Source organism: Anthonomus grandis, chromosome 2 (genome assembly GCF_022605725.1).
Source record: "Anthonomus grandis grandis chromosome 2, icAntGran1.3, whole genome shotgun sequence".
Lineage (NCBI taxonomy): Eukaryota > Metazoa > Arthropoda > Insecta > Coleoptera > Curculionidae > Anthonomus > Anthonomus grandis.
In genome coordinates this window covers 26,978,732-26,994,818 of record NC_065547.1, presented here as the reverse complement: position 1 = coordinate 26,994,818, position 16,087 = coordinate 26,978,732, and the positions used below count along the sequence as shown (strand labels likewise).

Here is a 16,087-nt window from a genome sequence, read left to right as displayed (position 1 = left end):
AGCCAATGCAATAATCCTCGCCATCACCAAGACGCACAGAGATCCAGATTTCTTCAAGTGAATTGTCAGCAGTTGGCAAACGATGGGATTTTAGGGTGTTGCTCACTGCTAGGAGCACACCCCCGCCTCTACTTTTTGAACTGTTACTAGTGTTGCGGTCCGTTCTATACACACAGTAGTTGGAGCTAAGGAATTCACCGTCGTTGACTGTAGGATCCAGCCAAGTTTCAGTTAGGGCAAGAATGTGGTAGTCTTCTGCTGCTGGCCGCACAGAGAAATCCCTTTAGTTTAGTTTTTAAGCCCCTCACGTTCTGATAAAAGAACGATACATCGTCAACTGTGGGCGCTGAGACAGTGTTGGGTCTAACTGAAAATTCGCCCCTCGGCCCTGAGTGCGCCTGGGACGAAATTCCTTGACCGCTATACCGGCTGGCCAGAGGTTCGGGTCAAGTAGTCCCTTCAGTAGGGACTCTTTTACCCCTATCCTAAAGGATACAACATCCTCATTTTTATCCAATATGGCACATTTAACATCTGAGATGTTTAGTTGCTTCTCAAGGTAATTTAGAATCTGCTGCTCAGTAGTGTCCGGATTGCATCTGCCCAAATACAACCACTGACGTCTATCAGCTGCAGATAGTGAAGAAGCTTCAGAAGAAGTCCCAATGATGACTGTTTGTCTGCCAGGGTAAGTTCGATGGATTGATTGTGGTGTCGACCTATTCTGTGATTTTGCTTCAGAATTGGCGCCAGCCATTGAAGAGCTACTAGGCCTTGATCTGATTGGATCTACCCTTTTTGCGTAGGTATGGGCTACTGTTTCTGTTTCTATCGGCAAAGACAGAGTATTGTCCGGAGACAAAGATGTTAGAGAAGTTATATTAGTTATATTAGTTGGGGGGCAGGATGACTTTGATGGAATAAGATCCTTAAGCATGTTTAAATCCTCTTCCAGTGTTGTCAACCTGGCCTCTAGCGCTTCATTTTTTGCTTGTAGTAGTTTTAACAATTCAGAATCACTGTTTGAGGCGGAAACGCTCTTTCCTCCGATTCCTTTCTCGACCAATCTCATAAGTCTCTCCTGGAATGCAATATTAGCATCATGAAAACCACAAGAAATTTGGTTGGTGATTGTGTTTTGAACGGATTTCATTTGAGCTTCCAGAAAAATAGCAGCATTTGTTGGCGAGCTGTTGTCCGTGCTGGTTATCCGCAAGCTGGGTTTGCACACAGAACACACAAAACACATGACTCTAGTCTTCATTTGAGTGACCTGAGCCTCTGATGTAGTAAATTTTGAACATAATAAGCAATGGACGACACTACAGAAGTCGCAAACAATCTTATATTTTACCTCTCTATCTGTTAGACTTGCACCACACCTTCCGCAAGCCATGATATAGATCAAAATAGCAATTTAACAGGCTCCCAAAAACTCCAAATCCGAAAACACGTTGACTTGGAAATTATTATTAAAAGTCAACAAATCCAATTCTTCAAACTCGTTGGCTTAAGCGGAGCGGCAAAATAAATACCAAGAATGTTCAGGTATTGATTCTCATAGACGCACAAAAAAAAACGTATTGTTATCTGAGAATTTCTATTGTTTCCACTGAAAATCACAATTACTCACGAACCACCAATCACCAGCAGTGCGATATACACGGACTTTAGTAAGGCCTTCGATAGGGTCAACCATAATATTCTTATCTCTCATATTTCAGATCTCGGCATCAGCGGATCTCTTTTACTTTGGATCAAGTCTTATCTGATGGATAGAGAGCAGCGTGTTAAAATTGGTGGTTTTTTGTCCAACCCATTTTTGACAACTTCAGGGGTCCCTCAGGGCTCCCATTTGGGACCATTGTTATTCAGTCTCTTTATCACCTCGGCTCCCTACTGGAGTCTGAGTTTTTGCTCTTCGCTGATGATTTGAAAATTTTTCGGCGGATTTCCTCCTCTCAGGATCAGTTGGTGCTTCAGAGAGATATAAACAGAGTGTTTTCCTGGTGTAAGTCGAATGAAATGTCATTGAATGTTAAGAAATGTGGGTTTATGAGGTTTACTCGTTTAAGGGTCTCCCCTCCTTGTCAATATGTTATTGATGGTATCCCCTTGAAGGAGCTTGACTCAGTCAAGGATTTGGGTGTCTTTCTGGACCCGAGTCTTACTTTCTCCCACCACTTCGAAAATACTGTAAATAGAGCTAATAAACTGCTTGGTTTTATCAAAAGATCTTGCAAAGACTTTACTAATGTGTCAGCATTGAAGACACTATATATTTGCCTGGTGAGATCTCTTCTCGAATTCTCCAATATTGTTTGGTCACCTCATTTTCTGATTCACATTGAGAGGCTTGAAAATATCCAGCACAAGTTTATCAGGTTTGCCAGATATACTCTTATGAAGTCAGGCCTGGATCTTACCTGTTTAGAGACCATGTCCTACCTGAGCATAAACTCCTTATCAAGTAGAAGGCAGTTCTTTGATGTTTGCTTTGCGTTTAAGGTTCTGAATGGTATTGTTAGAAGTCCGGAATGTCTGTGCCTTTTCTCTTTGCATGTATCTTCTTACACAACACGAGGTCAGGCGCTTCTCCACATTCCCTTTTGCAGAACATCCTATCTACTAAACAGTCCTATAAATAGAATAGCTTCTACAGTGAATAGATTTGCAAAAGATCTTGATTTTTTCAGTACATCTTTAAATAAATTTAAGTCGTCAGCTAGGGCAACTATCTTGGGATAGTGCCCTACTCCCACTCTTTGGATTATGTTTAGTACAGTATTGTTTATTAGTATTATAGTTTTTACTTAAGACTACTGTTAATTATTAATAAGTACTTGAAATGTTATATACGTTGATGAATAAATAAATATAATATTATCAAAATATATCTCGAAAATTGTAAGCCAAAATAAATACCCACTAATTTCAATCCTACAAAAAATAAAAGACCATAAAATACATAATCCAAGGAACTGGAATCCGAGCCTACCACTCTGGAATACATACACTGCTCCACAAAAGAGCATTAGTCATTTATCACGATTGCCTGATGAACCTGATATCTGCACAGCCGAATAGGGACCTATATCCACTCAAAGAAAATATGCAAAAAGTAATAATCCTCCCACCCACTCCCAAATTGCTATGTACTAGCGATTTGGGAGTGGGTGGTATATAAAAAAAACTATAGGTTTACACGAGTGATGGAATTATACAGGGTGTTCCGTTGATCATGTTACAAACTTCTAGGGCAGATAGAAAACGTCAAAAGAAAAACAAAAGTTCATATAAACATGGGTCCGGAAAAGCTTCCTCAGGGAGCGAGAGCTCTTTGAAAATAACCTTTAAAAACTAGTTTTTTTTTAATAGCTCCGGAACTACTTTAGCTACCGCAACCAATTTTGGGAGGTAAATTATTGTTAGTACGTTTATTCTTTTGAACCTACTAAATAAAAAAAATATTTACCAGGGGCTTCAGAATCAGGGGGGTATTTGGTAAATTTAGGCCCATTTCTTTTAAGACTTTAATTTCTGCCCGTTTGGGAATTAGATTATTGATGTTCCTATGCTTTTTACATAAAACAGGTGCTCTTAGTAAAAGTCGGAAAATATCACCGTTTTTGTGGAAATTGACTAAAACCAAACTAAGATACAGCACCTGAATTAATTATTTTAATAATAATAATAATGCTAATTCATTGCCACTGTCAGTATTTTTTAAATTTGTCACTGTCAGTATTTTTTACATGATATTAATTCCCTTTTTATTACGGTTAAGTAATGGAAGATTACACTTTTGCTGAATACGCCGATATGCTTTTAATTTATGGGGAAGTTCGATGTAATGGTAGAGCTACTTCTCGACTATATGAAGAGCGGTTTCCCGAAAGGCGAATCCCAGCATACACACACTTTTTGAAAGGGTCAATCAATGGCTCAGGGAGACTGGCTCCGTTAAAATAAAACGCCAAGATAATGGCGCGCAAAGGAACGTCCGAATCGCGGATTTTGAGGAAGAAGTGCTTTAGTGATTTGAAGATAACTCATCAGTAAGTACTCGAGCAGTAGCTGATGCGATGCATGTAAATCATGTTAGGGTATGGAACGTTGTTAATGAACAGCTGCTTCGGCCCTACCACCTGCAAAAGGTGCAATCATTAGGACGCAATGATTTTATGCCCCGCGTGAATTTTTGCCAGTGGTTTCTTGACCGGTGTACAGAAGAACCTCAATTTTCAAAATATGTCCTTTTTACTGACGAGGCTTTATTTACAAAAGAAGGCATTTTTAATTCTAAGAATAATCATGTGTGGAGTGAGGAAAACCCTTATGGTATTCATTTTAGGAGCTATCAACATAAGTTTTCGGTCAATATGTGGGTCGGCATTGTTGGAGAACGCTTAATTGGTCCAATTATGTTGCCTCCTCGTTTAACGGAAAATATTTATTTAAATTTTTTAAGAAATGTACTTCCAGAACTATTAGATGATCTGCCCCTAAATATACGACAGAACTTATGGCTACAACACGATGGAGCGCCAGCTCATTTTTCACTTATTGTCCGCGAGTTTATAAATGAAAATTTTAGAAGGCGCTGGATTGGCCGCGGAGGCCCTGTTACCTGGCCAGCGCGCTCACCAGATTTGACACCCTTAGATTTTTTCTTTGGGGCATATGAAAAGTCTCGTATATGAAACTCCAGTCGAGTCAGAAGAAGACCTGGTGGCCAGAATTTCCGCAGCTGCTAAAGTAATCCAAAGCACGCCTGATATTTTTAACCACGTCAACCTTAATATGGTGCGTAGATACAATAAATGTATCGATCGTGGCGGCCGGCATTTTGAGCAATTAATATTTTAAGTTTATTTTTTAAATACCAATCTTTAATAAAATTTGTTTACGTTTCTAAAATTGTTAATTTGTTGGTTTTTTATTACACTTAAAATCATTTAAACATTTTATGCCTCAAGGTAATTAAAGTGACAGTTAATTAATTTGAGTACCAATTTAATAAAGTGGCTACCTTAACTTTCTTTAAACATTTATTTTTTATTTACGCCAGATTTGTTTTTTAATTGTTTATTAATAATAATATGTAATTTTTCTTTTTTGTATCTCATAACTTGCTTTTCGTCAATTTTCACAAAAATGGTGATATTTACCATGTACCGACTTTTACTAAGAGCACCTTTTTTATGTAAAAAGCATACGAACATCATAATCTAATGCCCAAACGGGCAGAAATTAAAGTCTTAAAGAAATGGGCCTAAATTTACCAAATACCCCCTCCCCCCCGATTCTGAAGCCACTGGTAAATATTTTTTTTATTTAGTAGGTTCAAAAGAATAAACGTACTAACAATAATATACCTCCCAAAATTGGTTGCGGTAGCTAAAGTAGTTCCGCAGCTATTAAAAAAAAACTAGTTTTTAAAGGTTATTTTCAAATAGCTCTAACTCCCTGAGGAAGCTTTTCCGAACCCATGTTTATATGAACTTTTGTTTTTCTTTTGACGTTTTCTATCTGCCCTAGAAGTTTGTAACATGATCAACGGAACACCCTGTATATGAATACTAACTTTTAAAAAAATTAAATTTATTCAAATAATTCTGCACAAAAAAGGGTTGACTATCAATTTAACTATGATCTTTACTACTCGAAAATTAAAAGATAAGTAAAAGTAAAACTAATTATGGTAACTAATATTACTTATAAATGCTTATTTTGCGATACAATAATAATGAAATAATTGTATATGAACAAGCAGAATTGTCCGGTCATCGGGGTTATTGGCCTGGTTGCATCACATAACTCCTCCCTCCTTAAGTTCGGAAAATAAGGGCTGCAAGGGCTGGTTTTTCTGACTCTCTTCTAAGGATTGGTCCATAGGAGCCTTCTTGTAGAAGAGGTTTCTTTGGGATGAAACAGGCTTCTTCCATCCAATGTACAAAAGGATTCCACATACAAGGGCGGCAATTGATGAGAGTGGAGCGATCCAAAGGTGGGCCAATTTTTTGGGTGTTTCGATAGGGTGTGAATGAATTGTTGACAAAATTCTTTGGGCTGTCTTCAATTCGTCAAAATTTCTTCTTCCAAGGTCAGTTTTGAGATGTTGTTGTTGCTTGGTATATACGAAAAGTTGGGTAATTCTAGCACATATTGGAACTGTGATGTGCTTTCACCTTTGTCAGTTTGGTTACCTATCTCTACAGGGCACATAGATAGGGTAACGATGCTGGGCTCAAGAACTTTATATAGTCCTTGTTGGCACTCGTCTTGGGCGACTATCTCGTCCACAGGAATTACCAGGATTTGATTTCCATTTAGGCGTTGGATGGTACTTCTTTGGAAGTTAATGCTAGTTAATGTGCATCTGTTATGTGAGGTTGTTAGCAGCTCAAAGAGACAACGTTCATCCTTCCGACTGCGCCAGTGATGGAATTATATATGAATACTAACTTTTAAAAAAATCAAATTTATTCAAATAATTCTGCACAAAAAAGGGTTGACTATCTATTTAACTACGATCTTTACTACTCGAAAATTAAAAGATAAGTAAAAGTAAAACTAATTATGGGAACTAATATTACTTATAAATGCTTATTTTGCGATACAATAATAATGAAATAATATTATATGAATAAGCAGGATTGTCCGGTCATCGGAGTTATTGGCCTGGTTGCATCACATAACTCACGTGACATTAATACGAATTAGCGGCTTATGCGAAATAGATCAAAAATGCTTTAGCATGTGCTTACACAAGAGGTTTAAGAAGAGGTTTTACCGTTGACGTTAATCGGCTAGTTTTTATTGCCAACCTAAATAATTTATTGATTAATTAGGTACTTAGGTTGAGAGATTAAACAAGAATATTTCTAATAAAAGAATATATTACTTTAAATTTTGTGTAAACACTATAAAGCATACCACGACAAAATCAAAGTACACATTTTTTCTTGCTGTCTCAGTTTTTAAATTTTTATTAGTTTCCACAATTGAAAATTAATGCGAATTTGAATCTTCTGCCGTATACACTGAACCTTAAACCGCATCACAAACGTTTAAAATAATGCGAATTAGCAATGCTAAAATGGTTTACGCCTTACGGGTGTCTAAACATGCGTTCTATCTTAATTCACATTTCGCTAATGCGCATGCACGTTTTCGAGTAAACATGGTAATAGAAAAAATAAAAAGGAGGGGTATATATGCCAACAGTGACGAAATGTCCCTAAAAAAAGAGCTAGTGGAGGTTAATGACAATATTAATTTGAAAATTGCCTCTCCCGTCCACATATCACTGGAAATAATAGTTCTGATAAGCTTGCCAACATAGAAAGGATGCTGAATCTATTACCAAGTTTATACGGGCAATTAAACTATTTTAGCAGCTAAACTGGTTTAGAGATAATTCAGTTTGGCTAGTATTTAGATGAAAGGATTTACTAGTAGACGTATATACTTAAGATTAAACAGCTGCATATCATTGCCAACCATGGAAATAAGAAAATAATAAATTGGTTGAGCTGACTTGTTTATTACTTGAAAAGTTCACTAGTTTAAAAAGTGATAACAAAATGATTTGGCTTAAAATTAACATCTGGGCTTAAAATATCTGTTTATTTATTTTTTAAAAGCATTTGCACGTTTGTATTGGAAGCACTGGAAGTTAAATCCGTTGAGTGGTGACACGGCAGTTTAGATAATCCACTTATTTAAATCAATTTAATTATTGGTAAGCTAAAAATCACACCCATAAATATTGCATCCATCTTCGCAAGTCTTAGCAACGGCATTGAAAAATCAGATTCCGAATACTTAAGCTATCGTAACTCTCTATGTCTAATGTCCGTAACTATATTCAGAAATGTTATAGCCAGAGGGCCTATACTTTCCGTGGAAGGAATATTAATTTGAAGGGTGCAGCACGGTTATTAGTTTTATTGGACCTCCCGAGAATTAAAAGAAAAACGTTTCTAAATTTGGCTAACCGCGTCAATCTAAAAATCCAGACATTTAATTATTAAATTGTGTTTGATATTTTCGGACAAAAATCCATTTCAGAGGTAACTTTAGGATCCAACTAATTTTCCTCCAATGGAAGAGAGTTTTGTGGATTTTGATATTAGATATTAATTGTATCTATGGTTGTTAAATGTTTCGCCTTTATCAAACAGCTAAATAAAAATTTGAAGGCACCGTGCTTCCGAGGATAGGGTATATGCATTTTAGGATTTTCAGAATGAAATTCTAAGTCAATGTCTGATAACGTAGTTAATATAACTACCAAAAATTGAAGATCTAGTTTATTTGTGAAGCTTGAAGGCTTCTATTCAAAATTTAATTGGACAGCCACCTTGTCTAGGACGGATGTAATAGCTTGTGCGGGTATACACGATCTAGTTTCAACGGATGCGGTAGAAACGCAGCGGTACCATGTTGGTATGACAACACATAGGTTTAAATAGGAGGCGATTCACGATGCGTTGGTACCGCATCGACGGAAGAGAAACGCAGCTTGCTGCGGTAGTAACGGACGACGGGATGGTCCAACACATGTACTTAAATGTATCGCGATACACGTTCCGGTTGAAACGCGCGTTTTTAGTCATTTTCACCCAAATTATTACATTAAATATCTTGTTTTAATACAGTTAACAATTCGCAAAATGATTTTTTAGACATTCTGTAATTATTGATAAACTTATCATTATACTGCCGAATATTCGTATAAAATTTGTCGATTTTTTTTCTACACCACTTTCAAAATATGAATGCCTTCAATGTTTACGTTATACTGATTCTCGCAAACAATCTTCCGCTTCAAGACCACAAATAATTTTTAGCAATGAACACATTATTTCTCGATGAAAGTCTAAAAGCAATTAAATTTTGGAATTTTTCTTAGTGCATATCCGTTTTCAACGCAATGTGTATCGCGTATAAAACCGGATCGTGTATACCCACACTAAAAAAGGTGTGAAATTCTGAAGATCTTTGGAAAAGCCACGGTGTATATGAATCACGAACTTAAAAATATACCTAGAACTTAAAAATATGTATAGTTATAAGTTCGTGATATGAATTGTTTACAGATCTTATCATTATTATAACTTTTGTACTTTGTTGAGTAATTTCTCGCAAAAAGAAGAGGCACAGTGTTAGAGAAACGCATACACTATGGTGGTATTTGTTCCATCTGTCGCATATCCTACCAAATTATATTTGTACGAATATTATTTATGGTAAAAAGAATTCAGTTACATTTATATACCTACATTTTGAGCGGAAGCGTCTTGAACTAATAAGGCCAAGAAAATGATCGTTTATATTAAGTTTTTGTGGTATTGAACGACAATTTCTAATTGCTTTTCTGATGATAGATCTGTCGATTCGTCAACTAATAATGAGAATTTGTTAAAATTGAAGACACTGATAAGATTTTCAAAACTTATTTTTCCCAACACATTACATTTATTATAGCCGTACATTTAGTTCGGACTAAAGATATTTTTTTCACCAGGCTACTTTCCATTCCAAACACACATAGATTGCACAAGTTTTGTTAGATGAACTGGAACATTAATTGCAATATTAAACTCTGCAAGAAAAAAATCATTTCTAATTTCATTTTACCAACTTTGACTAAAAAAAATTTTTTTTGTTAGTTGATTTGCCATTGCTTTTATATTTTTCTCATGTTTTTTTGAATAACCGTTTCTTTACAATTTCACTAGAAATGTGGGATTTATCAAAACTTTTCACTAAACTTGTAAATAATGTATAAAAATGTACTTAAAAAAATCACTAGATCTAGTAATTTTCCACTAGAGCTGGCGACATTGGCTGGCATATTGCCCCAAAATTAAAGGAGCACAAGTTACCAAATAGACCAAGATAAAAAGTAAGCGAATCACTTAAATGTGAAACACGCAAGAGCAGGCAAACCTGTAAATAAAAATATTGCTATTTATTTGAATGCACTTCTTTCCGCAAATATTATGTATAAAGATACGAGAAACGATCGATAAAGATACAAATATGTTTTTGCTCATAAACATAAATGGAATCCGCATCGACAACAAATATGTATTTTCGGATAACAGAACTCACAAGTTTTACATCAAAACTTCTAGATCACCGGATTGCAAAGAGTTAAACTCGCCTTCAGAAGGCAAATTCAAATGTGAAACACGCAAGTGCAGTTGATAAGCTCGCGAATTACGTATTATTTAGAAATTAATATTTTTTCTTAATTAATATCTAAATTCGGCATTTAAAAAAAAAATTATTTGATGTTTAAAAATTTATGATGTGCAAATTGAGGCACAAAAATCCGTGGTGCTCGCTTCTAACAAGACCTCAAATTCTCCACAGTTAACCAGAATAAATATCAACATGTGACACGACCTTATATTCATTACGCACAACCAGATTTCCAGTACTTATTATTATATACCAGTACAATTTGCTCACTAAGACCCTGATCCAAACAGCAATAGGACGGTATAGCCTACAAGTCTTTTGTGTCCTAAGGGACGAAAATCAGGCAGAACGCTGTAAATAAATGTACATTGGTGCATTTATACATCATGTACATACAACCATTTTATGTCAAGGCATAAATAAAAAATTGAAAAAGTTGTGGACTGTATTAGAAAAATTGTAGTTAATTGCTGACTCAAGTAAGAAAATTGTAAAAAGAACGAATGCACTACACTACTCAATTGGGCACTTACCAACTAAGCCAGTTGCGGTCTTATTAACGAGGATCCCCTTAGTTGCAATCTTAAACCAAAAATTAATTTTTGTTTGTACAAATGTATTACTGTTCGGAGTACAAGCTCGTTCTTGTCCTTTGGAAACACCATAATATTTATTTCCTTTTCTCAACTCTTCCAAATCCATTTACAATTTAATATTAGGCCGCATTGCGCCGTGCAACCATACGAGGTATTTTCTACGCAAATTAATTTTTACTCTGGAATTTCAGGTACTCAGCAAGTAAATAACCATTCGTAAATAAGCAATCATTTATTTTACCTTCTTTTTATTTAATAATAAATATGTTAATCCGGGCCTAATAAATCTGTTGTTGTCAAAATTATATTTGGCAGTAATTTATAAAATTAATTTTCCTGCATTTTTTAAAATGTTTATCTATAATTTTCCTCAGTAATTAGAAATGCCTAATTATTAATAAAAATGAGCCAAATTAATAAAAAAAAAATAAGGGGCAAAGAGAAAATCGTGTATCAGTAGAATTACAGAATTTTATACCACTGGGGTTCAGTCATTACAAGATGCAAGAAAAGAGGTCAATTCAAGGCTAGGTATGGCGATATTTAAAATGTTTTTGAGAGTACCGTAAAACAAGGTTACTTTGCACCATTTTTTTTTAGTTTTATTTTATTAGTTAGGATGTAACGTCACTCGAAAGAAGATCTGAACTTTTTATTATAAATATCAATTGAGCAGGTTGTAATATAACTCTGATTATAGCTATTTGTTACATATATTGCCTATTCAAGAGAACAACCTAGTTTTATTAGTGGTGCAAAGTATACCCCAAAAAAGTCATACTTTGCACCACTCAATATTTTATTAATATTTGGCTACTAAATGCTTGCTGGTGCATAGAAAACCCTTATTTTTCAAACTTTGCACCAATTAAATGCGAAAAAATGTTCGTGGGCCAAGTTTTGTGAATTTAAATCTACCTACCTACATATATTTATGAAACAAGCATAAAAGTAAAGAAAATTGCTACAATTTAAATGAACAAACTTTATTATAACATTATAATAGTACAAATACAACGTTTGAAACTAATCCCACCACAATTTGTCGCATTCTGGGACAATGTACAATCCTTGTTTGGAAATTTTCTTGGGAGGGCTAATGGCGCCAATTACGTTATCCCACGAATACCATATTTCGTCACATCTTTCTGGCCATTTTCAAAACTTTATCGATCTGGCCATAGTATTGACCATCGCTCCATTGTTTTCTATTGCTGTTATCACTCCAGGATAAACATGATCTTCATAGGAAAATAAAACGTACTCACCAACAACTTTTTTAACATCATCTCCAGAGTTTTTGACTTTTTCGACAATATTTGTTCCAAGAGAACCTGAGACGAGTTTTTCATTAAATTCTTTTTCTTCTTCCATCTCTTGCATGTCATTTATTTCATCATCTGATGAATCCCTGCCTAGTGGAAAGTGGTCGTCCAAAACAATGTTTTCCTCTGAATCATCTACGATTTCTGGTTCAACAGCTTGAAGAGGTGTGGATGTAGATGCTCCAGTTAGATCTGTTAAACTAATTTCAGAATGGGCAATACTGTATCCTGCTGAAACCGTTATTTTCTTCTTCCTACGTGGCTTAAACTGTGTGGCTTCCTGTCTTTTATCTTCTAAATACTTAATGAAAGATACCGCTCCAAGAGCGGTGTTACATCGCAAGGGACGATACCGCATTTCCTAAATCCCGACTTTAATATCTCAGCGCTATTCTTTTGAATTTTTTCCATTAATGATCGTAAAAGCATTGGAAAATGCTGTTTCTCAAGTACATTTGATCTACTCCCTACATGAGTTTCCTTATATTGAGATAAAATGTCGCTCCAGGCTCTTTTCATGGGGGGCAAATAATGCGACATCTAGCGGTTGTGTAACGTGGGTGCTGTTCGGAGGCAAACATACAAAATCAATGTTGTGTCTTCGACATAAATCGAGGACTTCATCATTAATATGAGAAGACAAATTGTCTCCTAAAACGACCTTCTTTCCCTGATTTTTTTAAATCCTGGGCAATAGGAGAGTGCTGAACAGATTTGCAAATATCTGTGATTCGAACCAGCCAGATGCAGTATTTGCATAACGCGTACCAGGGGGACCATTCTCAGTCCAGGTGTCCCACAAGTGCTTGGATTTGTACACCACATAAGGAGGTAGAAGCTCACCAGCTGCATTTCCACAAATCATAAGAGAAATGCTACTCTTTAAGGAATTACAAATTCGTTCGGGATACTTAACATCACGTTTAGTTAATATCTTTTTTTGACCGGGGTCATCGGTTAAGTTTGTCTCGTCATAATTAAAAATAGCATGCGGCTCTACACCAGTTAATGTTTGTTTTAGATTTTCTATGTATTCAGTCATTTGGTTTGCATTGAGTGCTGCTCTACTTCTTTTTATGTTCGAGGCTATCCTTGCAGTAAGGTCCTTATGTTATGACGAGTTAAAAATGATTTGACCCAATCGATACCTGGAGTATTATCACTAAAACGAGTTATTTTTTTTCCTTTGCGATTTAAATAGCTCTTGATTATTTGTCGTAATTCCATTCCAGTAACAGGAAAACCAGAATCACTAAGGCTATGAATGTATTGTACGCAACATCTTTCCTCTTCATAAGAGAATATTGATGGCTATCCAGGTTTTCTAGCGTGTATTCCTTTTAATTTGTAAAAAATAGTTCTCCTTGGAATGTTAAAGGATTCAGCGGCAACTCTTGTGCTCATGCCATCTTGTATTGCTGACAAACATGCCTTCAAATCTTCTTCTGAGTAGTCTGCATATCTGCGAGATCCCAGTTTCCTTTTATAACGTCTGGGCATTTTCTGAAAACCATTTACCTATGTAACTTTTACTCTTGCGAATGAAAATAATTTGTACGTGACAAGTAGGGGATACTTTGCACCACTTGAGCGGTGCAAAGATATACTCAATTTCACGTGATAAGTGCACATGTAAACAATGTTTTTTTTTTATTGCTATCCTTGTTTAAACCCGTTATTTTAACAACTACAAATCGCATACGGTTATATTATGTATAAAGATACGAGAAACGATCGATAAAGATACGAATATGTTTTTACTCATAAACATAAATGGAATCCGCATCGACAACAGAAAAATATGTATTTTCGGATAACAGAACTCACCAGTTTTACATCAAAACTTCTAGATCACCGGATTGCATAGAGTTAAACTCGCCTTCAGAAGGGTAAATCAACTATTACGGCATTACACAAAATAGTTCGGGATATCGAAAAATGTCTTAGAATTAAAGAAAATAGCCCTTACTGTATTTATAGGTGCCTCGGATAATGGGGAATTCACTCTCACAGCAGGAAACAGCACTCTCTAATAGAGGAGCTTATCCGGCTTTAGTAAGATGGGCCAGCTGCATGCTGAACCAAAGGTTGATTCGGTCCTCATTTGGCACCACGCTGTGACGCTGACTGCGGTTAAGGGATGCGCATAGGGCGGAGTAGTATCTGCCCTTCTATGGTCTGTATTGATGGATGACCTTATCGTGCCTCCTTACCGAAGAGAACGACACGGCCGAACTGAACACGACATGTAGATGGTGCACTTTGGAGGAGCTATCTAAATAATTTTTTTTCTCTGAAACAACCAAAAATCTTACCAGGAATTCAGTTGATGTAAGTGCCTGTAGTACCATCACCCACAAAACCCTAGTAGCTGATCGCCACCTCACCCTACCCTTTAGAAGCTGTACTACGTTTGATGAACCAAGATTTCTGGTTCATCAAACGTAGTACGGCCAGTGAACAAATAACAACACTAGCAACAAATTGATAAGCCTAAAGATAAGTTCAATTCAAGAATACAGCTGGCATATTGCCCGAAATGAGCACAAGCCACCAAACAGAACAAGATACTAAGTAAGCGAATCACATAAATGTGAAACATGCAAGTGCACAGGCATTGTAACAATTACCAGCAAAAGGTAATAAACATCCCCAGTCTTTGGATGAGCGGCATCAAGATTGATTCCCAGGTGAATATCTGAGTCTCGTCTTGAATAGAAAACTCATTTGAGAACTGCACCTCAAATTAATACTGAGAGAATTTGTACACGGCAAAACAACTCCTTGGTAGATTTAGAGGTCCCAAAATGACCTGGATATATATCCAGAAGGTGAGTAAAATTTTAGCTCTAAGTCGATATAATATCTTATTGCACTATACAAAGAGTTAAAGCGGGAATCAACGTTAGATTTATTAACCCTTAACCACCGTAGAGCTAAACCTAGAACGTCGTCACCGTAGTGCGGTCTTAGTATTCGTTTTTCATTTGACAAAAATAGAACTAAATTATTAAAGAAGGAAAAAATAAAAAAAGGCCTAATACATAAAAAATTGTAAGTTTAAATTTCCATATTTTGCAAATTTTTGGTACACATTCTAAACAGATGGGCACAACTTATATAAATAAGCTGAGAGCTTAATTGTTACAATTAAGGACACGTGTAACATGTTTTGCGTTTTTCGAGTCTGTCTAGCTCAATTTTGTCCTCGCGATCAATTTCTACTAAACGTAAAATTCGCTTGATTATGTCTCGAACATCGCCCATCAACTTGATATTTTTACAACGTCTACGAAGATGAGGTCTCACTAATCCATCAGCAAGTATTCTTAAAAATTTTGGACCTTAGCGCATTTTTTATCAAGTGACTCGAGTCCCACAGATTTTGATGGTATTGAAAACTTTTGTTTTTTTTTCTACAGGGTCTATACCATCAGAATTTTTTCCAAAGTATTGTAAAAATAGTGGTTTCTAGCATCTGCTAGACACATCCAATTTAAAACCATATTTGCCCGGCTTGTTGGGCATGTATGTTTTATTTTGCATCACCGATCTAAATGATATAAGCATTTTATCAATGCTCATATTGGCACCAGGAGAGTAGATTCATTGACAATTAGGCACAAATTTGTTGAAACCTTCAGAAATTGGTGCTCGAGAATCTCTTTTACGTCTTTCAGTTCTGTCGGCTGGATTATTAAAGCGTAAAGCTACTAGTAATGTTGCAAATCAATTTTTGCTCATCAGACAACGAAATATTTCACGTCCCGTCCCATCGGTAGCAACTACTCTCTCTATTTTTTCATGATTTCATTTTAAAGCTGCTGTATAAAATAATAATCCAGTTAAGGCCTTCAACTCATGTCTATATCTTGTATCCCTCAGAAATATCGTCTTTGGCAGCTCATTACCAATATCTTCCGTTTCAATTACTGAATCTGTGTCATG

At 35.9% G+C, this 16,087-nt stretch overlaps 3 protein-coding genes across 6 annotated transcripts in view; all 3 read right to left on the bottom strand.

Moving 5' to 3' along the window:
- LOC126747800 (structural maintenance of chromosomes protein 6) overlaps positions 1-3,028 on the bottom strand; it is an 83,812-nt gene extending 80,784 nt beyond the window's left edge. Inside the window, exon 1 of the mRNA XM_050456624.1 lies at positions 2,930-3,028. Coding sequence (XP_050312581.1) covers positions 2,930-3,013 — 84 coding nt within the window. The 5' untranslated portion in view covers positions 3,014-3,028. The remainder of the gene's footprint in view (positions 1-2,929) is intronic.
- The window catches only part of LOC126747854 (proteasomal ubiquitin receptor ADRM1 homolog), a 421,821-nt gene that overhangs the window by 256,019 nt on the left and 149,715 nt on the right, over positions 1-16,087 (bottom strand). The window lies entirely within an intron of this gene.
- LOC126747911 (ER membrane protein complex subunit 7 homolog) overlaps positions 1-16,087 on the bottom strand; it is a 325,016-nt gene that overhangs the window by 270,270 nt on the left and 38,659 nt on the right. The gene's annotated exons all lie outside the window — the stretch shown is intronic.